General features: G+C 53.3%; 10 protein-coding genes across 10 annotated transcripts; 4 read left to right on the forward strand and 6 right to left on the reverse strand.

The window, feature by feature from the left end:
- Positions 1-183: 183 nt before the first annotated feature.
- On the forward strand, positions 184-1,715 carry BU25DRAFT_104302 (uncharacterized protein). Its single transcript, XM_033700269.1, has one exon. It carries the CDS (start codon positions 318-320, stop codon positions 1,668-1,670), a length of 1,353 nt encoding a protein of 450 aa, XP_033560453.1. The 5' UTR covers positions 184-317; the 3' UTR covers positions 1,671-1,715.
- On the reverse strand, positions 1,349-3,648 carry BU25DRAFT_412086 (Na/H antiporter-like protein). The gene is made up of 2 exons (XM_033706713.1): positions 3,617-3,648; positions 1,349-3,566 (listed from the first exon to the last, which is right to left on the reverse strand). The coding sequence occupies exon 2, from the start codon at positions 3,237-3,239 to the stop codon at positions 1,761-1,763; it is 1,479 nt and encodes a 492-aa protein (XP_033560454.1). The 5' UTR covers positions 3,240-3,566; positions 3,617-3,648; the 3' UTR covers positions 1,349-1,760.
- A 255-nt stretch (positions 3,649-3,903) lies between these two features.
- BU25DRAFT_344296 (Orm1 type endoplasmic reticulum protein) lies at positions 3,904-4,623 on the reverse strand (the record flags this gene model as incomplete). Its single annotated transcript, XM_033702996.1, has 3 exons — positions 3,904-3,954; positions 4,002-4,360; positions 4,488-4,623. The coding sequence occupies 3 exons, from the start codon at positions 4,621-4,623 to the stop codon at positions 3,904-3,906; spliced, it is 546 nt and encodes a 181-aa protein (XP_033560455.1).
- Positions 4,624-4,993: 370 nt separating this feature from the next.
- BU25DRAFT_395774 (uncharacterized protein) lies at positions 4,994-6,410 on the forward strand (the record flags this gene model as incomplete). Its single annotated transcript, XM_033704800.1, has 3 exons — positions 4,994-5,299; positions 5,353-5,561; positions 5,602-6,410. The coding sequence occupies exons 1-3, from the start codon at positions 5,193-5,195 to the stop codon at positions 6,408-6,410; spliced, it is 1,125 nt and encodes a 374-aa protein (XP_033560456.1). The 5' UTR covers positions 4,994-5,192.
- Positions 6,411-6,567: 157 nt separating this feature from the next.
- On the reverse strand, positions 6,568-7,904 carry BU25DRAFT_492385 (uncharacterized protein). Its single transcript, XM_033711633.1, has 2 exons — positions 7,350-7,904; positions 6,568-7,281 (listed from the first exon to the last, which is right to left on the reverse strand). Exons 1-2 carry the CDS (start codon positions 7,885-7,887, stop codon positions 6,734-6,736), a joined length of 1,086 nt encoding a protein of 361 aa, XP_033560457.1. The 5' UTR covers positions 7,888-7,904; the 3' UTR covers positions 6,568-6,733.
- A 204-nt stretch (positions 7,905-8,108) lies between these two features.
- On the forward strand, positions 8,109-8,754 carry BU25DRAFT_344547 (glycosyltransferase family 1 protein; the record flags this gene model as incomplete). The annotated part of the gene is made up of 2 exons (XM_033703003.1): positions 8,109-8,560; positions 8,616-8,754. 2 exons carry the CDS (start codon positions 8,109-8,111, stop codon positions 8,752-8,754), a joined length of 591 nt encoding a protein of 196 aa, XP_033560458.1.
- Positions 8,755-9,761: 1,007 nt separating this feature from the next.
- Positions 9,762-11,194, forward strand: BU25DRAFT_344427 (glycoside hydrolase family 5 protein; the record flags this gene model as incomplete). The annotated part of the gene is made up of 4 exons (XM_033703000.1): positions 9,762-9,832; positions 9,885-9,971; positions 10,022-10,757; positions 10,814-11,194. The coding sequence occupies 4 exons, from the start codon at positions 9,762-9,764 to the stop codon at positions 11,192-11,194; spliced, it is 1,275 nt and encodes a 424-aa protein (XP_033560459.1).
- A 244-nt stretch (positions 11,195-11,438) lies between these two features.
- BU25DRAFT_492387 (ATP-dependent DNA helicase MER3) lies at positions 11,439-16,617 on the reverse strand (the record flags this gene model as incomplete). Its single annotated transcript, XM_033711634.1, has 8 exons — positions 11,439-13,083; positions 13,129-13,226; positions 13,273-13,427; positions 13,479-14,057; positions 14,113-16,055; positions 16,105-16,146; positions 16,192-16,365; positions 16,413-16,617. The coding sequence occupies 8 exons, from the start codon at positions 16,615-16,617 to the stop codon at positions 11,483-11,485; spliced, it is 4,797 nt and encodes a 1,598-aa protein (XP_033560460.1). The 3' UTR covers positions 11,439-11,482.
- Positions 16,618-17,184: 567 nt separating this feature from the next.
- On the reverse strand, positions 17,185-18,999 carry BU25DRAFT_412092 (nucleotide-sugar transporter). The gene is made up of 5 exons (XM_033706714.1): positions 18,740-18,999; positions 18,657-18,686; positions 18,414-18,521; positions 17,477-18,355; positions 17,185-17,424 (listed from the first exon to the last, which is right to left on the reverse strand). The coding sequence occupies exons 1-5, from the start codon at positions 18,803-18,805 to the stop codon at positions 17,197-17,199; spliced, it is 1,311 nt and encodes a 436-aa protein (XP_033560461.1). The 5' UTR covers positions 18,806-18,999; the 3' UTR covers positions 17,185-17,196.
- A 3,191-nt stretch (positions 19,000-22,190) lies between these two features.
- On the reverse strand, positions 22,191-23,736 carry BU25DRAFT_449573 (mitochondrial import protein mmp37). The gene has a single exon (XM_033709646.1). It carries the CDS (start codon positions 23,727-23,729, stop codon positions 22,371-22,373), a length of 1,359 nt encoding a protein of 452 aa, XP_033560462.1. The 5' UTR covers positions 23,730-23,736; the 3' UTR covers positions 22,191-22,370.
- Positions 23,737-23,846: the final 110 nt, after the last annotated feature.

Consider the following 23,846-nt stretch of genomic DNA (forward strand, 5'->3'; position numbering starts at 1 on the left):
CTACAAGCACCAGGCACATGTGTGAACGCGGCATCTTACAATCGGAAGAATCTGCCTCATTTCTGCCTCATTTCTGCCTCACCGTTGACAAGATTGTTGCATCGATTCGCTCAGTATCCAGTCATCAAACCACGTTCGACAGCTGATTGGTGCACCACACAATGCGAGCAAAGCGATGTGCATCGTGGAGGCTGAGCTGCCTTGGCACCTGACCCCGTGAAGCCTACCCCAGTCTCAAGCACAGCACAAGAACCCTAATAATCTTTCCTAAGTGGACCTACTCTTACAGGATTGACAGCGATGGTGTATCCGACAGAATGACGGCTATCGTCCACCCCAAAACCGCCTTGATCGCAACACAGGAGCCGGACGACAAGACATTCATAAAGCCATCTGATTCCATCAAAATCGACATCACTCGGCTTCCAGCAGACAAAGATGAGCTCGAAGACACCACACCAGCAACTACTGGTCCCAGCCGGACGGCTCTTCACATCTACTTCGAACCCACTTGCGGCCACAAACTAATCACCCCCACCCTCTCCCCCTCCCAAGAGCGGCGCTGGGGTCCCTCCCCAAAACAGCAAAAAGCGCGGCGTATAGCAAAAAAGGAAGCGAAGAAGCTGCGTGAAACAAACCGAGTCTCTCCATCCTCGCTGACACCTCCCGGCCCTCCCCCACTTCCGGTCTCAACAGAACCAGTGCAAGCGGAGGAGGGGAGTTACTTCCTACACACCCCATATGTGTCCTTTCACCTCCCTCCTTCAGTCTTATATGTAGGAAGTGAGAGATATGCGCCGAGTAGGCCCGTGGCGCTGGTGCACGGAGGCTGGTTCTGGCGCTCCTACAAAATCCAACTCGGTCCCTCACTTGCTATATCTGGTGTCATCGATCCGCGCGGCGTGGTCTCCTATCAACACAACGGTGGCGACAAGAAGACCCTACAGCGCAACGAGGCTCATGGTGACGGGAGGATGCTCAAGGGGTATAAGGTAAGGGGGTGGAGACTCTGGGGCGAGACGGGGAAGAGCTACGTCCATACAATCCGCTCCAACCGCAAAGCTGGTATATCGTTCGACGACCCCGACATCGAAAACAAGCATGGAGAAGGGAGAACTAGAGAGAAAGTAAAAGCCGATGAGGTAGTCTACCTCCGCTGGACAACACCGCTGAGCCGGCAAACGCGGTGCTACACCTTCCAGTACAGAGGGATTGAGTTCCAGTGGAAAGGTACGGGGACGGTGAGTGAGGGGAGAAGGTGCGGATGGTTGCTAAGATTCTGCCATCTCAAGCTCGTCGCTCAGATCCCCTTCAACTCCAAACCACACGCAGGGAAAGAGGACGGGATGAGAGAAGTCTGTTTGGCAAAGTACACATCCTCGATCGCCACGGAGAAGAGCGGAGCGCTTGAAATCTTCGACAGCGTTGTGTTGAGATTTGTGCAAGATTGTGTGCCGGGTTTACTTGTCAAAGAGGTGCTAGGGGAGGAGAAAGGAGTCGATGGGGATGGGGATGAGGAGGATAAGATTGCGAGATTGAAAGGGGGAGTTTTGTATCAGGTGATTGTGGCTACAGTGTTGTGTATGGTGAATGCGGAGAAGGAGAAGAGGCATACGCTTATTGATCTTATCATTGGTGCTGGAGAGAATGCCGGGAACGGTGGGGGCTGAGGTGTTCAGGAGTCTTGTCTTTCAACGCTGTCTAATGGTGCAGTATCTACCTCTAACCATGGTGTAGACCATGCTGTATGCCTCCCGCCTCTATTCTCTCATACTCTCGCGAGCCCTGTAATACCCTCTATCCTCCGCTTCTTCGTCCTCCTCATTCCCCTGCTCCTCATCCGTCCCTATATTTTCTTCATCGAAAATCATACCATGCAACCCCTCCCTCTCGCCTCCGATAAGCGGCGCCCTCTCACCCTTCTTGCGCGAGAAGTGATCACCAAGACTGATCGCAAGCGTACTAAGACCGTGGAGCAGTGTGCTGCCCAGGACGATGAAGCACACGATCGGCCAGATCAGGGTGATGGCCCTTTGTCGCTTAGGGTCCAGGTCATCAGGTGGATGCGGTAGCGGCAGCGACGTGTCTGTCTCGAGCTGAGCGCGCGCTTCGATTGCCAGGAAGAGTGCGCCGACACCCATGGGTCCGAAGTGACCGATGAACAAGGCTTCGGTCGTTGTGCGGACGTTGGGAAGCAGTTTGGCCTTGTAGAACGTAAAGACGACGGGTATGCGGCGGAAGATAAGGATAAGTGCTAGTACGCCGAGCAGTTTGCCAGGGGTAATTGAGTCGAGCTTGTGAAACGATTCCCATGGGATCATGGCGCCGAAGAAGACGAACAGTGCCGAGTTGAGCATCAAATCGATCACGACTGGGAGTCGTGTGTCTGCTGTCGGAGAGTTGCCGCCGTGTGCGAAGCCTCGACCAGCGCAGAACGCGACAAGGAAGTCGTCGACTCCGAGTGTCGACGCTAGTCCGATGGAGAAGACGGCCAAAAGCAGGTAGAACGCCAGGTAAGATGCTTGGCCCATCATCTCGCGCTTGTGAGAGATATGATACAGCCAGTTGAACACATGACCAACGGTGATCCCAAGGATAACACCGACTGTGCATTGGTACAGCACCGTGATAAGGAACCACTCCTTGAAGATCTCGCCACGTGAAGCCTTCGTCAGGATGTTGAGGCCCAAGAACAAGAACGGAAACGATACGCCATCGTTCACACCACTTTCTGCGCTCAAAAGATCTCTAATACGCTTCGGCACTCGTGTACTGAACTGACTATTGGATAGCACTGAGGCTGCGAGGACGGGATCCGTTGGTGTAAGGCAGGCTGATATAGTCAATGCGGATGCAAAGTCGGTGTTGAAGATGAGTATGATGAACAGTGCGCCTATGAGCCAGCCAAAGGTCATGACAGGTCCAAGAAGGACCAGAAGTGCCTTCCATTTCTTCTTCACATAGCCATTTGGTAGCTCCAGACCGACAGCAAAACATTGGACACCGACAACAATGCGCGTGAACTCCTGGATGACCGGGTCTTGAAAGCCCCAATCGTACGGCTTCAGCCATGCCAGGCCGCGAGGTCCTACGAGGATTCCGAAGACAGTTGCCAGCGGTGGTTCAGATAGATGTAGTCTGTCCCTGATCATGAGCGAGAAGAGTGCGTACATTATCAGAAACAATGTAAGGACCAGGTACGACAGGTGCGGCCCCGTGGGCTCGAGTTGCGACCACATCGTGGTAGGGTCTCCGATTGTTGGGTAGCTGTAAGAATGCGTAGTAGAGAACAGAATGTACAGGCAGTTGCAAGAACAGGGAGCCTGAAGGCCAACGCGATTTGCAAAAACGAAGCTAGACGAAACTTCAGGTCGCTATCATCATGACGGTAGAGGAGCACTTGACGGACGGTGAGGGAAGGTCAAAGGTGCATGCACAAGCAATGAAGGCATTCTTGCAGAATGGCGATCATGGGACTATCGATGACGGCATATCCCGATACGGAAGCCACGCTAGTAAACGTTCCGCTCGATTGGGTCAAATACCATGCACGAACATGGATCGTTCTGTAGTAACCGTTAGACTTCATGTTCGGGGCTGTTCGCGCAGATGATACCTGATCGAGAATCTACCTGATCGAGAATCTACCTGACCGAGAATCTACCTGACCGAGAATCTCAATGAGCATATGCATTTATATTATAAAGTCGCTGCATGTATAGCACGTGACTGCGTGATTGCCACCTTTTGTATCAAAGCGCCATTTTTCGCAATGAAGCAGGCCCCAAACGCCCCGTCCGCCGATAATGCAACTCAGTCTGTCCGCGTATATGCGGATGATGTGATTAGAAATACATGGTACGAATCCAACCGAACGAATGCAAATCTGAAGAAACGATGCGGCTATATGTCGTCCGGGGGAGAGTTGAAGAAGGAAACTCGTAACCGATGCAGCTGTTGGGCGTTAGCATGCGTATACAGACGATTCGTGGGTGGCATACCGAGGGCAGCTTGGGAATGACCACAGCTATCGTGGCCAAGCAGTTGACAATGAAATACGTGCTATCGTAATGTGTGTAATGTGTGCTAACAAGAAATAATGCGATGGGCACGAAAAGCAGGAACTTCTTCGCCGGCGTGTACTGGTCGCCGTTGTCGATCTGCTCCCACATGTTGAGGTTGTCGTAGGCGCCTGAGTTGAAGTCGAAGGGTACACCGCGTACGTAGTGGAACATGAGGTAGGATCCCGCCATGTACGAAAGATTGACAAGCGTCCAGGATGTCTCCTGTGACATTCCTGGGATGATGTCGAAGAGGATCTTGCCGATGAAGATGAGGACGAAGTGGATTGCCCATGCGCCTGCGTTCTTCAAGTCAGCCATGTTGCTCGTATGTTGCTCGCATGTTGCTCGTGTGCTGCTCGTATGTTGCTCGTATGCACGAACTGCCATGTGCGTGCGGTGCCAGGCTCGGATTGGTGCACTCACCCTTCGCATTCACCCACTCAGCGTTGAGGTTGGGCAGAGCAGCCTGGTCGCTCAGCTGCTCCAGGGACTCGGGTGGCTCTTTGTAGACAAGACTACTGCTACGCCGCCTCCGAGCCTCCTTTGCGTCGAGGGACATGTTGTTGCCGCTGTACGAGGAGGGGCGGTCGGGGCTCAGTCGGTGGGGCCGCGGGTCGCCAGCGAAGCTCAGGCGCGAGGTGCGATTGAGGAGTATGGGCGACAGTTTGGCGGTGGTGGGAGGTTGGCTGGGGGTACGGATAGGAGGGGGCTGCTCGCGTGGGGGTACTTGCAGCGAGGTACCTCTGCCACTGTCAACAGGGCAGCCGGGCGTGGCGGGCGTTCAGGGTCTTACTGTGTATGAACTACGTAGCGCGGTTGGGCGGATTGCCGGAGGTACCGGGTGGGTCGACGTGAGCGAATGGCGGCGAAGGATATCGGAATGACGATGCTCTCCAACGGGCGGCGAGTGTAGCAGAAGAGTGCTGGAGGAAGGGAAGGCAGCAGCGGGATCTCTCCTGTGAGGAAGAGGGTAACGTGCCTGGAAAGGACGACCCCGAAGCTACTTGCGCACGGCCACATCTCGTGCCGCGACCCAGACTCCGACATCACTCGGCGTGCAACACAGCTCCGTGTGCGTCGTCCACACCGCCACACCTTCACCTTCACCACACCCACGTCTTCGAGAGCATGGCGACCGAGGCGCCCCAGCCGGTAGCGGCCACCACCCAGCACGCCCCGCCGCCAGAGCCTACCGCGGATGCAGCAGCGAAGCCGCCCGCCAAGCGGTCGTGGAGGTAGGGGATGCGCAGGGAGCTTGCTGGAATCTGGCAGCTAATGCAACGTGCAGGCGGAAGTACCGCAAGATGCGCATCAGGTTCGACGAAGCCATGAACCAGAGCAACGGCCTGATCATGGAGGAGTGGAAGGCCATGGGCACCGCGCGCCGGTTGCAGGCGGAGAACGACCAGCTACTCGATGCGCTGCTCGACTTCAACAACCAGCCACGCGTTTCGGCGCGTCTGCGATTCGACTTGTCTAGCGCGAACACAGCAGTATGTAGTCTAACCCCCCAGGATGGTACCGAGTGCTGATGGAGTGAAGGCATCGGCTGTGGAGCCCAGTCTCAGCGCAGAACTAGCGCAGCAACGGTTACAAGAGCTGCGGGGACAGCTCAACAGCGGCGCTATCACAGCAGACCAATACACACAGCAAGCCGACCAGCTGCACAGTGCGCAAGCTGTCCAGCAGGTGCAGAAGTCCCTGGCCAGCCTCGAAGCCAGCGTTCCCCACACCACCCTTACAGACCATAGCACGCTTCCTGATGGCATAGACCTGAGCGAACATGCACCAGGCTACATGTCCCCTCAGCACGAAGAAGAGTATCTTCTCACGCTCGACCATCTCCTCGACGACCCGTCCTTTGACCCTTCACACCATCACACCCGCACGCTCCACCTCGGCCCTTCACAACCGCCACTGAGCGAAAAGGAACTTACCATCCGCAACCCTGATAGTGTCTACAGCTGGCTGCGTAAGAACCAACCCCAAGTCTTCCTCCAAGACAAGGACGCCCCACACCACGACACCATGTCCGAGAAGGCCGCGCCCAAGGGTGGCAGCAAGAAAAGTCGCCAGTCGAACATGGGTGGCACACCAGGGCCAAAGGAAGACCACGACGGTGAAGACTCAGCAGCACCAGGGGGCGAAGGCAAGGGAAAGAAGGGTGGATATGACCCAGACGACACAGCGTACCGACCCAAGGGTGGAAGCAGTAGGCCTGCAAAGCGCAAACGAGAGACTGGGGAGGGCGAGACCAAGGGTGCTCGCAAGAAGAACCGGCCCAGCGCCGCAGCAGCAGCAGCGGCGGCGGCGGCAGCAGCAGCACCCCCACCTCCAGCAGGATAACTCGCTGCTATGACACGTTTGCTTTGTATCACTACCTGGGGAAAACGGCGTAATCGGGTCGGATAGATACCCTTGGGACATGGTTTAATGCTGAGCTGGATAATACCCATGTCGACAGAACATTGGACATTGAGAATCTGAATAATGCTACATGCTTGCCTCTTATGCTATGCGCGCCACACATACATGGCTTCATCTTGGTATGATACACAACTAATCCACACACATGCCCACCTATCCATCGATCCATCGATCCATCAATCCATCGATCCATCAATCCATCGATCCACACACGTGCCCACCTATCCATCGATCCCTCGATCCTACTTCCTCCTCGGCGCCTCAACAAGCACCGGCTCCGCCTGCTCCAAAAACGGCAGACTCGTGTCAATCACCGTCTTGCCGTCAATCAGCTGCCCATTCCCCTTCCTCGAATCCTGCAACCTCGCTGCCTCCGCCCGCTTCTCCGCAAGATGCTTCTTCCTCTCCTCTGTCAAGACCCACTCCTTCGGGAACTCGTACCGCACCTTCGGCTTGTGGTGGCGGAAGTCGAACGGCACGTCTTCGAACGTATCCGTGGCGTCTTTGGCTTCGGAGATCAGCGTCTGGATGGTTTCGCCTAGGAAGCGCTTGTTTTGCGTTTGGGTGTCGAACTGCTCGGTGGAGAGCTTGATCAGGTCGGAGGACGGGTTGTAGCGTGGCCCGGAGAGCTTGATGAGTTTGGAGCGCTGGGTGGGCGTCAGACCGAGGTCGGAGGGCGAGAACTCGACGACGACTTTGTTGGCTGCCGGGTGTGACTCGCCGAGGTAGGAGGTGTAGCGGAAGCGGAAGGGGGTGGATGCTGTGGGGGGTTCGAAGGGGCGGGCGAGTTCTGGTGCGTGTTAGTTTCCTGGTGCATTTCCTGGTGCATACTGAAAGGTTGGGTAGTGGTCGACGTACGGCTCAGAAGGGGCAGTTCCCACGCGATTAACCGCGCGTACTCCCTCAGCTCCCTGTGCTTCTGCAACTCTCCGTGTCCGTGACTCGTGATGTCGTCGCCAAAGTAGTCCTCATCGGGTCCCATTGACTCTTCTCCTTCAGCCCAGAAACCAGTCTTGACACGGAAGGGATCGTCTTCTACGAGGTCAAAGTCTTCGTCCTTGTCCAGCTCAAAGTCGCTCGCGATGGGGATGCCCTGCTTGCCCTTGCGCACAGCATCCTCAACCACCCCCGCGTCCATTTGCTTCAGGTCCTCTACAAGCTTCTGCAGCTGAGCCTTCGTCTTGTCCGGCGTGTTCGCCCATGTGGATTCCAGGACGGGTTTCGCAGGCGCTGCCGGTTCACGAGCGCCGTCTTCTCTCTCTCCTCTTGCGGACCGACTGGGCGTTGTGGACAGTGGCCGCTGCCATTGGCATGTGTATTTCGGTGTCGATCGCGACGATACCGAAGACGGACTGCGCCGCGATTGCAGCAGCAGCCTCCGTGTTACTGACGCCATGCTGCTGGAGATGGGTGTTGGCGTCGTGAACTTTTCGTCGAGTCGCACCCCCGGCCGATGCTTGGCGTCTGTGCCCCGAGCCAATGCGAGGCGGTTGCGTCCGACCTCCGCCCTGCATCTCGCCCCCCGCGAACATCTGAACCCGAGGTTTGGCAGAACGCTTGACTTGATTTTGTCCATGTCCTCTGGTCTTGCGCCGTGACATCCGAGTTAGAACCAAGATGGCCACGGCCTGGGAATGGACGCCCGAGTCGAAGCTGTGCTTCGTCACTACCGGCGCAACAGCACCATTCACGGCACTCATTGAATCCGTCCTGAGTCCTTCATCACTGGAAGCATTGCTGGAGAGCGGATTCACGCATCTCCTGGTGCAGCACGGATCAGCCAAGGATGTCTTTACCAAAGCCTCCAGCATCGCTCGAGCTCACGTGCAGGGTCAAATCGTCATCGACGGCATCGACTTCAATCCAGATGGCCTACAGGCACAACTCAGACTAGTGCAACAGGCCAAAGGCCTCGTAATATCACATGCTGGATCTGGATCCATCCTCGAGGCTCTCCGCTATCAGGTCCCTTTGATTGTTGTGCCCAACACAAGTCTCTTGGACAATCACCAGGAAGAGCTCGCTGTTGCTATGGAGCGCTCAGGCTACTTGTTGAGAGGGCATGTTGAGTAGGTACCACTCATCTTGCGGCGTGTGCCATCAGAGAGCTAATGTTCGAGTCAGAGATCTCAGTCTAGCTATTCGGAAGTCTGAAGAGTTCCGTACTAGGATGTCACAGTTTCCGCCCGTTACCAGTGGACAGCATCGGGAAACGAAAAGCTTCGCTGCTATCATGGACGAGACCGTGGGCTTCATGGACTGAAAAGCTTCATCAACGAACGCACTATTCGTTGCAACTCGCAACTGGCACGCGAAATATCCGAGACTGCCATATGCAAGCTGCCAGGATTTTGTCTCAACTGCCTGCTCGGACTTCGATCCATGTTTGTCTCACCGAAGCCTGTTATTGAAGCGGAAGAATTGTCCACGGGTAGCAGTCGACACTTTCATCCTATATGCCACCCGCACCGTGTCAACCGTTGGATCGGCGTGGGGGCTCACATCTTGGATACGAAGATCAATCATCCTCACGGCGGAGGCGTCAGCACCGTTGTTGGAGGTGGGCCAAGATTCTGAGATACACCAACGCGAGGCTGGCGTGGCGTCGTCCCGCACCTCGTACTCCCAGCCCCAACACACCACACGGTTGTATCACTAAGCATCGCTCATCCGCAACCTCTGAAGGCGCACGTTGTTTTTTGGTACAAATTCAATACTTTTTCGCATGCTTCGATTGTTCATGGGGCCCATCTAGCGCAAGATGTGGCTTGCGTTCCATCAGCACGCCGTACTTCCTAGGCCAACTTAGTCCGTAAACACTGCAACACGACTTCCCATTATCCTGGTTCATCTATCAATATCTTTGTCACGGCGTCTTAAACGTTGGAGTCGGGATTAGGAGATTCGGCAAGATGGAAATAGCTAGGAAGCCGCGAGGGAACATGTGCCACTGTCGTGCACAACGGTGCTGGGGCGCGATGGCTTCAATGAGATACAAATCCCAGCAGGCGCGACTTCTTAGTCACACAACTACTTTCCAAACGTTCCACTGTGTGCAGGCACGTTCAACTGTTCAAGGTTACTACCCCTCGCGCCCAGGTACAAGCTAGATACCTAGGCTCGTTCTCGACGCAAGCCTCTTAACACCATAACATCAGCTCACCTTGCCCTCAACTCCGACCCTACTTTTTTTGGACCTTCCTCCAAACCGACACTTTTTTCACGCTCACCAACCTTGCCACCACACAACAGTCAGACATTCAATCAAGCATGCGGGTACAAAACTCGTTACCGGTCTTCTTGGCTGCTGCGAGTGCTGTTGTCGATGCAGCGCCGTCAAGGTGTGTTTACCTCTGCTTGCGAAGACCAATATAGGGTACTGATTTCACATAGCACACCGAGCAAGAGAGGCGTCGACTTCAATTGGGGCGGCACGAAAGTTCGCGGTGTCAACCTAGGAGGATGGCTGGTCCTCGAACCGTCGGTCTACCAACCACCATCACGCGTCAAGGGCTAACATTCTGGTACAGATTCATCACACCTTCCATCTTCGAGTCTCACAGTACCCCCGACTATCCCGTCATCGACGAATGGACCCTTTGCGAGAAACTCGGAAAGCAAGGCTGCTACGATACCCTAAAGCCCCACTGGGATACCTTCGTCTCTCTCCAGGACTTCCAAAAGATTCGCGACTCCGGCTTCAACGTGGTACGCATCCCCATCGGCTACTGGTCCTACGTTGAGCCTTGGGGTCCCTTCACTCAAGGCGCAGCACCCTACCTCGACAAAGCCATCACCTGGGCACGCGAGACCGGACTGAAAGTCGTCATTGACTTGCACGGCGCACCGAAGAGCCAGAACGGGTTCGACCACAGTGGCCAGAAGTTGGCGAACCCAGGTTGGGGCGATGCGGACAGTCTCGCGTATACACATCAGACGCTCAAGATCATCAACGAGAAGTACGCGAAGCCGGATATGCAAGATGTCGTTGTTGCTATTCAGCCTGTCAACGAGCCATTCCTGGCAATGGTTCCGCAGGATACGGTCAGCCAGTTCTATCGCGATGCGTACTACAATCTTCGCGAGATCAGCGATACACCGATCACATTGCACGATGGGTTCTTCGATCCGAGCTGGATGAACGGCTTCCTCACGCCTCAAGACAATGCACAAGGCGTCATCGTCGATCACCATCAGTATCAGATCTTCGACGCTGGGCTTGTTGCTATGGGCGTGGAACAGCACTTGGGGATGGCGTGCAATGCTGTAAGTCACTCCCCTAGTTGTCATTCAAGACACATTGCTAACGGTATCTGTGACAGGTCAACAGCTACGCCACATCCGACAAGTGGACGATTGTCGGTGAATGGTCTGGCGCCCTTACCGACTGCGCCAAGCACCTCAACGGCTTCGCATCTGGCTCGCGCATGGAAGGTAGTTTCGCCGGCGCGTCCTACATCGGCTCCTGCAGCGGCAAATCTGGACGAGTCGACTCGTGGTCTCAGGACTGGAAGGACAGTGTGCGCAGGTATATCGAGGTTCAGCTGGACGCATTCGAGGCCCGTACGCAAGGCTGGATCTTCTGGAATTTCAAGACCGAGGGTAGTGCTGGAGAATGGGATCTGTTCCAGCTGCTCGATGGTGAGGTGTTTCCTCAGCCGCTTGGAGACCGCAAATTTGGCAAGTACTGCACGAACTTCTGAGGCAGACGTGTGAGGATGTCGCTATACGAGGTATAAGAGTAATAAGGGCTGTCGCTGTAATGGTCCGAAGGTGAACACGATCGGCGAAGTACACACGGGAAGACGGCATGGCGGAGATTCGTTTGCATTATATGTTGCATCGTCTATAAAGTATATAATGGCGAGATAATGACTACTGCTTTAGATGTTCGGTCATTTCCCCAGTCATGGTAGTTGGTTTTGCCACATATCCTTCTAGTCCTCACCTATTCCTAGCATGCCATCACGAATACTGTAAAGATGATCTGGTCATTCGTCCACAAGTTCCACGATGTCGCCAAACTCCTGAAGCAGCCATGGTTGGAGATCCTTGAAAGCTTCTAGGACCTGCTTCGGCTCTTCTTCCTTGACCGGAAGAGGCTGTGCCAAAGCTTTGTAGGTGGCAGAAGTCTGCTTGTTGGCGTCGTTCTCCTTGTCGTTGGCCGGCGGCATATCGAGCAAGTTCAGCAAGTCGCTGTATACGTCCTCTTCTTCAGGCTCGTCATCCAAGGCTGAAGCGGACTGCTGAGGCGCAGATTTGCCCTGCTGTAGTTCATGATCTCGAAGCATCGACTTCGCTGGCTTGAAGTGTCTACGCTGCTCGGGACTGCTTGTTGCTTCGAAGATCGGAGCTCGAGTCTTGGGTGACTTTGAGTGACGGTCTTGATGTGACATTGCGCCTGACATCTGCTTTGGCAGGTCAGAGCTCACCTCCCCATTGGCAGCGAAGTCGATATCCACAGGAAAATCCATGTCGGCGAACTCTTCTGCAACGCCTATAGCATCTCGTGCCTCACCATTCCGCATGCCTGAGGTACCCATCGCTTTCGCTCGTTGCAGATCTTGAGAGTCTGCGAGACCAACGATGGCTTCGCCGAACATCGAGTCGTCATCACCGAAAGTTTCTGAGCCGCGGGAGGTCACTGGTACTTTGCCTGAGAAGTGTAGTGAAGTCAACTCATCGGAGTATGCCGGTTCGTTTTGGAAAGCAGTGAACTCGGGAGCAAACTCATCGAGCTGAAGGTCGCCGTACTCGCTCGAAGTCTTGGGTTGCGCAGCAGATGGCTGACTGAGGAATGATAGCTGGTGCTCTCCACCTTCGCCATAACAGTATGCGGGCTTCTTGTGCATGACTGAGTGAAGCGAATATGGCATGTCTTTCTTCTGCACGTTCTTGTGTAAATTGTACAAGTCGCGATAGTCGCGCGGTCCGCTGATGGCGTACTCAGTCTTCCTCTTCTTCTCTTGTTGAGTCAGATCCAGCTCCTCGATCGTAACAGAGGTCTTTCGTTTTGAAGCTTGGAGTTGTGGCTTGATCTGCGTCTTGTTGTCTCGCTGCGTTGAGATTTTAGTCGGTGGTAGGTCTTGCTGGTCATCTGTTGGAACACGCCTTGGTGCAGCTTTCTTCGGCGGTCTGTCCATACCGTGCTTGCAACAGTAGTGCTTGCAGGCATCCTTGTCTTTGCATTTGTGATTGCATGACCACCTGCCGTTAGGAAGCTGAACAGGTGTAGCACTGTCATCATCCTCGTGAGTAGTTGCTGGAGTTTTTGCTCGACCCTTTTCCTTCGCTGGTCTGTTCTGGGCGGTGTTGCTGCGAGTGATTGCATCTGTTGGGTCCGCAAAGTTGTCAATGTGCTCAAAGTCAAGGTCTTCGCAAGTAGCTTTGACTAAAGCATCATCATCAATGTCAGCATCTCCGAAGTCGTCGCTAGCAACCGATTTCTTCCGTTGTATTGGAGCATTCTCGATGCGACGCCTGGACATGTTTGGCTTGTGGGTCGGTGCAGGCTCCACTACCTTTGAAACCTGCTGTGGAAACAGTGACGGAGCGATTTTTGGCGCAACAGTCGCGTCTCGCATGCTACCCGCTATATGAAGTCAGTATAGGTCTAAGAGGCAGACAAAATCCTCACCAATGCCTTCACACATGAGATAGCAATTGATCTTTTGGTCAGGACTTGTCAACAGCGCCGGAAACACTAGGCTCTGGCCTGCACCGAGTTTGGGACCACTGAGTTTGTCAGCACAACATACTAGTGACAGCGTAAGAGACTCACTTGATCCTAACGAAGTGAACTTTATGACCGTCAGAAGTTTCCGCCAGCATGCAAACATAGATCAACTTGTTGCCGAACCTGTCCGGAGGCATCTCGTTGATGAAGCCAATGTCAGCCTTGACTTGGATCTTGACACCTTCGGGGGTCTTCGTAACCTTTCTCGATGGTTAGTAGGGACTTGAGTGCCTTGACAACTAAAGACTCACCGAGGAGGGCTGAATGTGGAGGGACATGCGAAGTTTGGGGAACGACTTCAAGACATCCAGGACTTTGAGACCGAAGGGTGGGTTTCTACCAACAATCGTCTCGATGCGTCGCGCGTCTGTAGCTTCGAGATCCTCGATGCCTCGAATGCCAGCATTCACAAGCTTTCGAACGGCAACAGCGCCGATGTTGGGAACTTGCACCATCTGTAATGGGCTGTCATCCCAAGCTTTGGAACCTAAACAGCGCTCCAGCATCAATGCACTGTGGATACTCACCGAATCTCCCAAGCATATCTGACAGTCAATAATGCATCTGATCAGACTGTTAATGGACTTGAATATCATAGCGACCTCTTGGTGATATTGTTGTCTGTGCTTTTGCATGTCGCCAGCCCAGCAGATGTCCGCGTGGCCAAGGACTGATTGGACGATTAGTGAAACTTTTTGAGCTGGCAAGTCAAGGTTTACAGGTATTGGAAAGCGGATAGATGGTGACTTGTTCAACGTCTTGTAAAGACTCTTTTCACCCTGACGAAAGCGAATCTTCGAAAATTCAGTGGCTTGAGCTATCGCTGAAAGCTGCAAAATGGCGGGTTAGTAGGTGTATTCGAAGAACTCATGGTACATGACTTACGATCTCCGATAGTGTTGATTTGGGTTGAAGACCCATGAATCCCTTCATCGTCTCGAAGTGAACATAGTATCGTGCCATAGCGTGACCGAACTCGGTGCAACGGAAGTTATCTTCACAGGTGGTCAGATTATGCTCCCGCAGAAGGGCAATATCGCGGAAGCAGATGTCGTCCACTTGTTCCAGGATATCTTGGCCACTCCGAGAGCCTTCGAGCTTGTAGAATACGGAGTTTTGCTGTAGTCGAACGTAGAGAAACGTGCCGGTAAGCCACTTCCTAGCCGAGTCCAGGTCTCGGATTGTTCCAAGCCCGATCTCGGCGTTCATGTGGTCAATGAGGTTGAGGTGCAGCTTGCTCTCCAAAATCTCTTGACCCGTGACCAGAGTTTCATAGCGCCGAACTTTGGTCTGTCGTGTCATGATAACTGCGACTGCGCTATCGTCAAACTGAGGCCGTCCAGCGCGACCAAGCATCTGCATCATCTCAAGGTCCGAATATTCTTGCAGTCCTTCCTGGGTCCACGACATGGTGTTCTTGATGATGACAAGATGGCATGGCAGATTTACTCCGACCGCCAACGTTGAAGTGCAGCAAATTACGTTGATGTCTCCTTGCAAGAAGCCTTTCTCTACCTTCAGTCGATCGTCGGAGTCGAGGCCAGCGTGGTGAAATGCGACCCCTGAAGCAACGAGATCGCGAAGTTCCTTCTCCTGGACATGTAAAGCTTGTGATGGAGTATCCCAAAGACGGTCTCGGCCATTTCTCGAGCCCCACCAGTTTGCTATGAGCCTTGCGGTAGTGACACATGACTTTCTCGTTGCGCAAAAGATCATCATCGGCTTTCGCTCTGAATATTTGGTGATGATCTCGGGTAACTTCGCATTGAGCTGCTTCTCGAAAACAAAGTCATTGCTGTTGCAGACGTATCCACAGACATGCTTTCTCAACTTGACTGGGCGAAACTCTTCTCCAAATCTCTCATTGGAGGCAGGAACGTATGCCTCTGCAGAGTTCTTGCCCAACCAAGCCGCCACGTCTTGAAAGTTCGGAATAGTTGCTGAAAGTGCGACAAAACGGACATCTGTACCGATAGACTTCATGCGTGACACTACAACCTCGAGGACAGCGCCGCGATCTTCGTTCAAGATATGGACTTCGTCGATGAGAAACAGTTTGATAAGCTTCATGAGCTTCTCGTGGTCTTTCCACTTTCTGGTCATGCTGTCCCACTTCTCAGGTGTGGTGATGATGATGTTCGCGCTCTGCACATTGCGAAGATCTGAGGCGTCGCTGTCACCGGTGAGCTCCGCACACTTCAGACCAATCTGAGTGAACTTCTTGTCCCAATCTCGTTGTCGCTCAGAACATAGCGCCCTGGTCGGAGCTTGATAAACAACTTTGTACTGGCCCGTAGAATTCGTCGCGACAGCCCGACAGATAGCAAGCTCCAAAATCGCAGTCTTACCGCTGCCGGTGGGCGATGATAGGACAAAGTTGTTGTTCGATTTGAACACCTGGTCAAAGCATTTGGACTGAACGGCATTGAACGTTGGGAATGGAAACACTGTCCGAAGGCGATCTGGAAGAGCGGAGACAGGCACGAGAGGGATACCTTGCACAGTGGGTGGCGCATGTGATAGACTGGTCGGATTTGGCTTGGATTTCGCTTTTGTGACCTGCTGGAATGGGCGGCCGACATCCCGCCGTGGCGGTCCAGCGAGGAGCTCGTCATCTTCACGGCGGTATTCGACGTCTCCCCTGCGGTCGACTGTAGGCGGAGGTGGTATGTCTCCGAGGGGTTGAAGTTGAGACGTTTGTTGAGAGGCAGCAAGCTCATACTGTCCAGCTCGCCTTCTACCAGCATTCAACGCGGGGCTTGATGAAGCACACAGTGGGACATCAGAACTCGACTCGAGAGGTTGGTTGGTATTGTACGCGAAGCGACCTGCGATAATCAACACCCGAAACTCATACGCTGGCTACATGTAACTCACTCAACGACCCATGAACGGCATTCTCAGGGTAGACTTGCTGATCTGATTATGTCAGTTTACGCTGTTTCACCTAGCAGCTGACCGTACCATTTTCATCATACGTCTCTTGGTACATGCGTTGCGTTCGCGGCTGTGGTCGCTCCTTCTCAATCACCTCACCGCCGAGGAACCTGGACGAGGCAGGAGCCAAAGATAGCCGCGCTCGGCCCTGTACCGCCTGATGCTGCCGGTTGTCGTAATGTTGCTGAAGCATACGCTCGTCTGTAGGTCATTAGTCTAGTATCATCAATTTACTGCTTGGCGCATACCAAAGGAGTCAAGCGGTGCACTCTGCCCATAGTCGTCGTCTTCCACCGTGTCATACATAGGGTGATTATACTGTGCAGCACGGTAACGCTCTCTCGGTGCAATTGGTCTTGGTGCTTGCACGAACTGTGGCTGAAGCACGTTATACTGTGGCCGTGAAGGCCCTTGTTGACGCATTCCCTGTGTTGAGTAGTAGCGCTCATCCATGGTGAGAGCGCGATGATCGTGCCAGGCACAACGTCAATGCACCTCCGACGACACGAATTGATTGACCGTAGCGTACGACGTAAGAACGTTGACCCGGAAAGAGTGAAGCAAACGAGAACTGTAACGAAGGACGAATGAAGCCTGAGGTGAGCAACAAGTGTGGGGTCGAGACGAAAGAGGCCACGAAGAAGGAAGTCGCGACCTCACGCGTCACCTAATGCGCGACTGAACCGAGTGCGCAACTGCCCAAGCAGTGCGCATTATGAGCGCACGTTCTTTATTGAGGCGATAGATACAACAGGTATCCATTCTGCTTGCTCTAGTGCTCTGTACATAACTCCTCTTCTGTGTACACCGGCAGAGTCTACAGCAACAGCCCCAGGAGCTTTGTTGGGCTCAGATGCTACCTTGTACTGCGCGATGACGTACACGGAGGCGTGACAGTGCCGTCCTGCATGTGCTGTGGACGCATACTGGGACCTGCTGGCCACATCCTGGGCCTTTTGGAGGTACGCCTCACCTTGGAGTGATAGCTTTGATGCCAGCCTGGAAATAGCGAAGCTTATACTCGTTTCCAGCTCACGAATTTCGCTTCCCAGATTTCCTCTCCACTGAAGGCGTGGCCGATCTCGAAGTGCTGTCGCCTCGTGTTCTTGTACCACTCTTCTCATGTTCGAACGAAGATGGCCTGCGGTCGACTGTTGTTTTTTCGAAGCTGACAATGTTCACTGGCCCCTGACGGTGACCGAGCTCTGGCTTGGTGTACAGATAGGTTGCAAAGAGGACGACTAATGTACCAATGAAGAACTGCGCGTCTGTGAGCGCTGGCCAGACTAACTTGAGGCGAGAGTGGGCTTACCGATCCAGTGACTTTAAAGTCGAACAACGCCACGCTTACGACGCAGCTGATAATAATGGAAATGCTCGTAGCAAAGTTCTTAGCAATGTTGTCTGCGTACTTAATGACAAGCGCAACGATGACGCCGCCCATAGCTTGGAAGATGATGGCTGCCCATACGACCCAGTTGTATCCTGCAAAGAAGCCAGTCTTTGCGATGATCTCGCCATCCTTCCAGAAGACGCCCAAGAAGAGTGCAGGAAACAGCGACCAGAATGACAACTGACAGTTGCGTACCCAAAGTGATGTGTTCTTACTTGTCGACTCTTTCAGTGTCTTCTCGAAAGAGACGCCAGCGAGTCCTGATAATGCGCAGGCCACAAGCACCGCAGCCAGGCCAACAGAGCTGTTCATCTCCGGAGCTACCATGCCTCGATCTTCTTTGATGCCCTCGTATGACCCGGACCGCCTCGTCAAGCGCGCAGCGGCATGGCTTCCAAGATCTCGTAGCCCTTCGAGCGATCGTGGCCAGACCTTAGAATCAGGATCTCGCAGCGACTCCATCGTGGCAGGTTCAGCGGTATACCCTGGTAGCTGCACAATTGACACACCAATCACCAGAACCAGCAGCGACAACCACTTGCGCGACGACAAGCTTCTGCCCAGCATCAGGACGCTGAACATGGCTGTAGTCAAGATCTTAAGTTGATATGTAACCTGGAACGTCGCTGCATCCAGATTGCTGACTGCCACATACTGCAGTGTGTTCTGCAAGGTGTAAAGAAGAGCCGGTACTGCGAGCCTCCAGCTCTCGTTCGTGAACATTGCGGTCGTTAGGGCATGGAATAGGGTTGCGACGGTCGTGTTCGAGGGTAGAGTCTTCGACATGTCATAGAGAGCCCGCATATCTTCATCAGCGCAAGTTATCGTAGAGGAGATTCGTATACGGGAAGCATACCATTGTCAAGCTTATCCCCAGCTTTATGACCTCGTTCAGGAACACGCTTGTGCTCGTGTGATATCTCTGCCCGCCAACAACAGGCATGACGCGCGAGTAGTGCATAATCTAGTCGCACGTCAGTCATCGTTCCTGGCGCGCTGATGTCCATTTTGTGAGGTGCTATGTTCGCACATATCTGATTGAGAAGGTGTGCGCCGAGTCGCGTAGAGACTGCATGCCGAGGCACGTGGGACGTCATACCAGGATGAGGGCAGAGTTCTGAAATGTGAGCTGTGTACGCCTTAGTAACCGATTCTACGAGCATGTTGAACTGCAGTGCACACCGTGACTAGGGACAAATGCTTCATCGATATGCCGCCCAGCGATCCTGATGAAGACCTGCCGCCCATGACGCCTGAGCCGCACCAGACACAGGAACCAAAGTCGTTTAGAGCCGCGAGCAGGTCGCGATTGGAAGGCGTACGAGGCTCAGAAAGATGCAAGGCAAAAAGAAGGACCAAATAGGAAGCGACACGAGGTAAGACGCGGTGCTCGCTGGGCGCACGCGGAAGATGATCTTAAAGAGAAGTGCAGTCAGCCATTGTTATCCGCCTTGTCCGCCTAGCTGACGGTAGCTCTTGCGTGTCAACCCCAGAAAAGCTGCGCCAGTGGGGCGTAGGCCGGTGGTGACGCAGGGGCAGTTGGTAGCGGCGATCATCGGCCTAGAGCGCCTATCACATCGACAAAGGCACATTCAACCCAACTCACAACCAACTCACAACTATTACCAGCACAACGAAGCCTAATTCTCAACACAACATGAAATTGATCTTGTATACGTGGTGTCTGCCTCGTATCTATATCACGCTCGACTGTTGCTCGAGGCTGCCCCAAACAGCACCTTGTCAAGCCAGCGGTCTCTAACGCCATTGCATACATGTTCACATCTCTTCTCTGCATAGGATGTCGAGTCATATCAGCAGAATAATGAAGTCGTCAGGGTCTATGCGACCTCGAGAAGTGTTCGTGGGCCATGATGAGGGGTTTTGATGCCCTGCAACCAGACTTCTGGTTATCCTCACCCTTTCAACTCGTTGCGCAGTCAAGTGCCATCGCGAACATCTACCACGCACCTTCTCTACGTATTCCCGTCTCGTATTCGTCGACAGGCGCCGATTGTTCAAACCTTCGTCACCATGCCACCGAATCGCCTCCTGACCATACCATCCGAGTTACGCGACATGATTATCCAGCATGTTCTGGATTCTCCACAGCCGGAGTCCAAGATTCAGGTATCCCACGAGCTCGTCCCACGAGTCGATCGATCTGACTCGACGATCAGTTTTGCCAAACCGAAGCACCTGATGTCCTTGCACACTTAGTCAGTCGGAGCGTTGCAGAGGTTAGGAACGAAGCAAAAGCACAAGCAGAACAAGCTGGGAACTACAGACCCTCTTTCCGACGACATTACTCAGTTCAGCTGTGTATACCAGATGCGTCAAAGCCCAAACATCATCTTCAAGCGGCCTCGTCTGAACATTTCGCAGGACGAACGTTGTCCGGATTTGACACTCCCATGAAGCGTGGAGCAGAGCATACGCGAAGATGTCCTGAACTTTATGTACCGCTGCGTATCTTTGGCCATTGTGTGTTACCCTGACGACACCGAAATGATCGAGCAGACAGATGGTTCTAAGCAGCTGATGGGCTACTGCGAGCATCGCAGAATGTGGTACACGCAAGTTGAGGACATCATCGTTACCGAGGGGCTAACAATGTGCTCGCGAATCCGTCTGGTAAACATCTTGAGTAACGACATTAAGTCTACTAAAAAAATACTGTTACAAACTCAATGTTGATAAGATGATGTCTTTGAGAGAGTTCAATGGCGTGGATTATGTACCTAGAAACGGAGTCTACAAGGGGTACCAACGGCACAGACCTGAACTTCCAGCCGGTACGCAGTTGGTACGGGAATTCCCGAGACTATGACTAACCCCTTCAAATGTCCTTGGTCGAATGTGCTGGTTTCCTTTGAAGAGCTCGTCGAGCGAAGAAGAATGCTGCACCGCGCAGGACGATACCAGCAATTGCTTCCATTTTCATCGAACATGACCTCAACTTACCCAAATCGTGACTCGCGTTCCTTCATTCGTCGTCGTCCTATTCTGACACAGTCCATTCGGCAGACACTCGTCTTGTGTGAAACCCAGCAAGATGTTGCCGAATGGTGGATTCGAACACGCTGTCGCGCAGCAGATAGTCGTAGGCTCGTCATCGCCGGGACAAGGCCGATAGATATTCCACTCTGGCACGTCTGGTAGTAATGTGCCGTTGCCGAAGCGACGTTTGCCTGACTGCCCTGAGATGAGAGGAACGAATGCTGCAATGAACAAAAAGCCGTGTAGACGCATCGTGCGAAGCAATGGTCTGAGGCAGACCAAAAAACTCGTAAATGACTTACAGAACAGGTAAACACGAATCGCATTGGAAGGAGGGGTGAAAAGGATGAAAAGACTCGATTCACGAACGAAGTGAGATAGATTATGGAGTTGCACAACGTTAGCGCTCGGGCTGGGGGCCAAACTTACACCTTGTCAGGCATCCCGTATCAACGGTCAGCCTTCTCCTATTCGTTGGTCCTGAAAAAATGTAGACTTCAGCCACGATACCGGTAGATCTCGACACCTGTCAGACGGCAAGACCCGGGCGCGAGACATTACAACAACAAAGATGTCGTAGGTCTTCGCACATTGGCATCTCTAACTTTATAGATATTAGATCCGTCAAGTTCGATCTTACATACTTCTATATTTCTCGTGTAGCAGCCAGCCAGTCGTTGCAGTTCCATTTCACAGCACGTAACAAGAGCTTAAGCGTGGGGTAAATCGCTCCAATTATTTCTTTCAAGCCTTTTACTGTGTATTGGATGGCTCTATTCTCAATTTATCGTATCCAGAAAGAGGAAACAGCAACCACAGCCTGACCTCTTTGAAACTCCTCAACACCATGCTAAAAGGTATGTACACATTCTAGATTGAAAGATTAAAATAGTATGGTCTTTGTCGGTGCTGCATTTCCACGTAAGACTCATCGCGAAAGCACATGGTTCTCTCTAAGTCGCACGATTTGCTGCATTGACAAATTCGCGTAGACAAGGCTCGGAAAGCAACGCACACGCACATGCCCGAGAGATAACAGATGTTTCTGGCGTACGTGGACAGAATTGATTGAGCTTTCCGTGGATTCCGACCGGTTCGCAACCACAATTAGTGCACAACCAGAGCCGAACATCGCCCCTCCCAACGTATGTAGTCGCCGTCTAAGGCAGAATCAGCTAACGAGAGTATGCATATCGAGCTGGCGGGTCAATCAATTTTCGGAGCTGTGTTGATGTGGAAGTCTGCGATGTAGGCTGGACACCTCAATCAGCGTGGAAGTGAGACTGAAGGAGCGTGGCCGAGCTCCTTGCACAACTCCCAATGCGCCTTACCACTACGTTCCTCGCTTTGAGTAAGGTCACGTGTGTTTCCAGCAGTCCTGGACTCTTTCGACTTTGTTGGGAAGCAAGGGGCCACCATATACACCCAATCAGCCAGCCCTCGAACACCACACTATTGTTCGTAATTACTTGTACGTCTGCGTCCAGTCGTCCTGTTCGTGAGTTCGAGAGCCACGAGCAACCAGTGAAGACATATGACAAAGTAAGTCGTTGGCAGTTGCAGACAAGTGCGATTGCGCGGTGATACAAGGATGCATCCTCTAAGCCAGCAAAGAAATGAATTTCGCTCAACTCTTCTTTCAAGCCTGACCCGCATGCTGCTAACGGCGGCTGCATGCAATGCAAATACAAGTCTATAAATAACGCTCGCTTGCTCGCTTGCGCTTTCGTGATGGTACAAAAGGGAAAGTTGCCTGAAGAGGCTGTTTTGGGTGCGATACAACTCTTGCTGCTGCTGCCTGGACATGGCCATTTTACTTCATCCTGCCCTTCGCACGCTTTTCTTGCAGGTACCTCCAAGCCCTCTGTGGCCCTGCAGTGAGTGGACCCTTCATGCTTTGCACGGTGGATGGCCACTTGACGGTTTGATTGACTGCCTTTGTGACCATCAAGGGCAGATCCTTTTCGGCTGCAATTCGCTTGTCGAAGTCACTGCCTACTTGCTTCTTGACACCGCCCTTCGCATCTTCATCCTTACTAGCTTCCAACATCTGCTTGTATTCGCTTCCGGAGATGCCAAACTTGCCCCGGTATAGGAAGTAGATCTTCTCACGGAACTTCTTGGGCAATCTTCGCACCATGTTTGCGCGTCGCTCGGGGTTCATGTCCTGTGTGAGCTTCAGGTCCAGCTTGGTGTCGTCCATCCAGTCCGGCTTGCTAACAGCCTGGAAGTCGGCGTACATAATATTCGGCAGCGATACAATGAGATCGTGGTACAGCAACCTGAAATTTCGGATTTGGTGCGTAACGATGTTGTCGATCTTCTTGGGATTTTCGCTGCCATACTGCATGCGTGGGTCGCCCTGATAGCTCAATCCTGTGATTGTGGAGTATAGCTCCTTCTCGGTGAAGGTCGGAGGAAGGAGGAGGAGAGCGCATCGAACAGCGGACAACAAATTGCGCTGGTTTGCGAGACGGATGTTTGGCTCCTCGTGGAGGATCTTGCAGGGCTTGTGTAGGCGACCGGCGAGGTACAGCGTGTCCCAGTCTGTGAGATCGCGCAGGAGAGTTTCGAAGTTGACAACCCCGTACTTGATCATCGTGCCGTTGACAGTGATGTATGGATTGAAGTATACGCCCGCACCGTAGCGGTCTTGCACATGGCTGACCACCCCTGAGCCCAGTGATCCAAGGAAGGAGTAGTGGTCCCGGTGCTCGCGCAAATTGAGTGAATGGAAATGCTGAGAGTATCGCGGCGTCAGAATGAAATCTATCATCTTTCCACCGCCTTTCTGCCATTTTAGTATCGCCTCGGGGGGGTTCGGATGCGGTGATTCGGTTGTGAGCGATGCTGTCGCAGAAGACTGAGGGAAGACGCCGGAGCCATAGGCAAAAGCGTAAGTGACAGGTGGGAACTGGCGCAATATGCCTCGTAATGATCGCTTGAACTCCTCATTGGTCTGGATCAACTGGTTCTTCCCAAAGTCTTTGAACGGCAGCTCCGAGAAGTTGGACAGCGTATGCTCTTGATCCTCCCATTCTGCGGATAGGGACTGGTACTCATTGGTGGGTTTGCTAGACTGCGCCTGCTGCGATGCGATGAAACGGCGACCAGGGAGCAGCAGGGGCTTCCTGCACCACGCTGTCCGTACGAATGGGCGGAATTGATACATTGTTGCGGTGGGGGCGATGCCTGAGGTTCTTCGAGGCGCACACAGCTTGGGTTGACGTAAGCCGCACTAAAAAGACTGGGTCGTGTTTGGCATCGTGTTTACTTCACGACTGCCCTC

This window comes from Macroventuria anomochaeta (assembly GCF_010093625.1).
Source record: "Macroventuria anomochaeta strain CBS 525.71 unplaced genomic scaffold BU25scaffold_22, whole genome shotgun sequence".
NCBI classification, from domain to species: Eukaryota; Fungi; Ascomycota; class Dothideomycetes; order Pleosporales; family Didymellaceae; genus Macroventuria; species Macroventuria anomochaeta.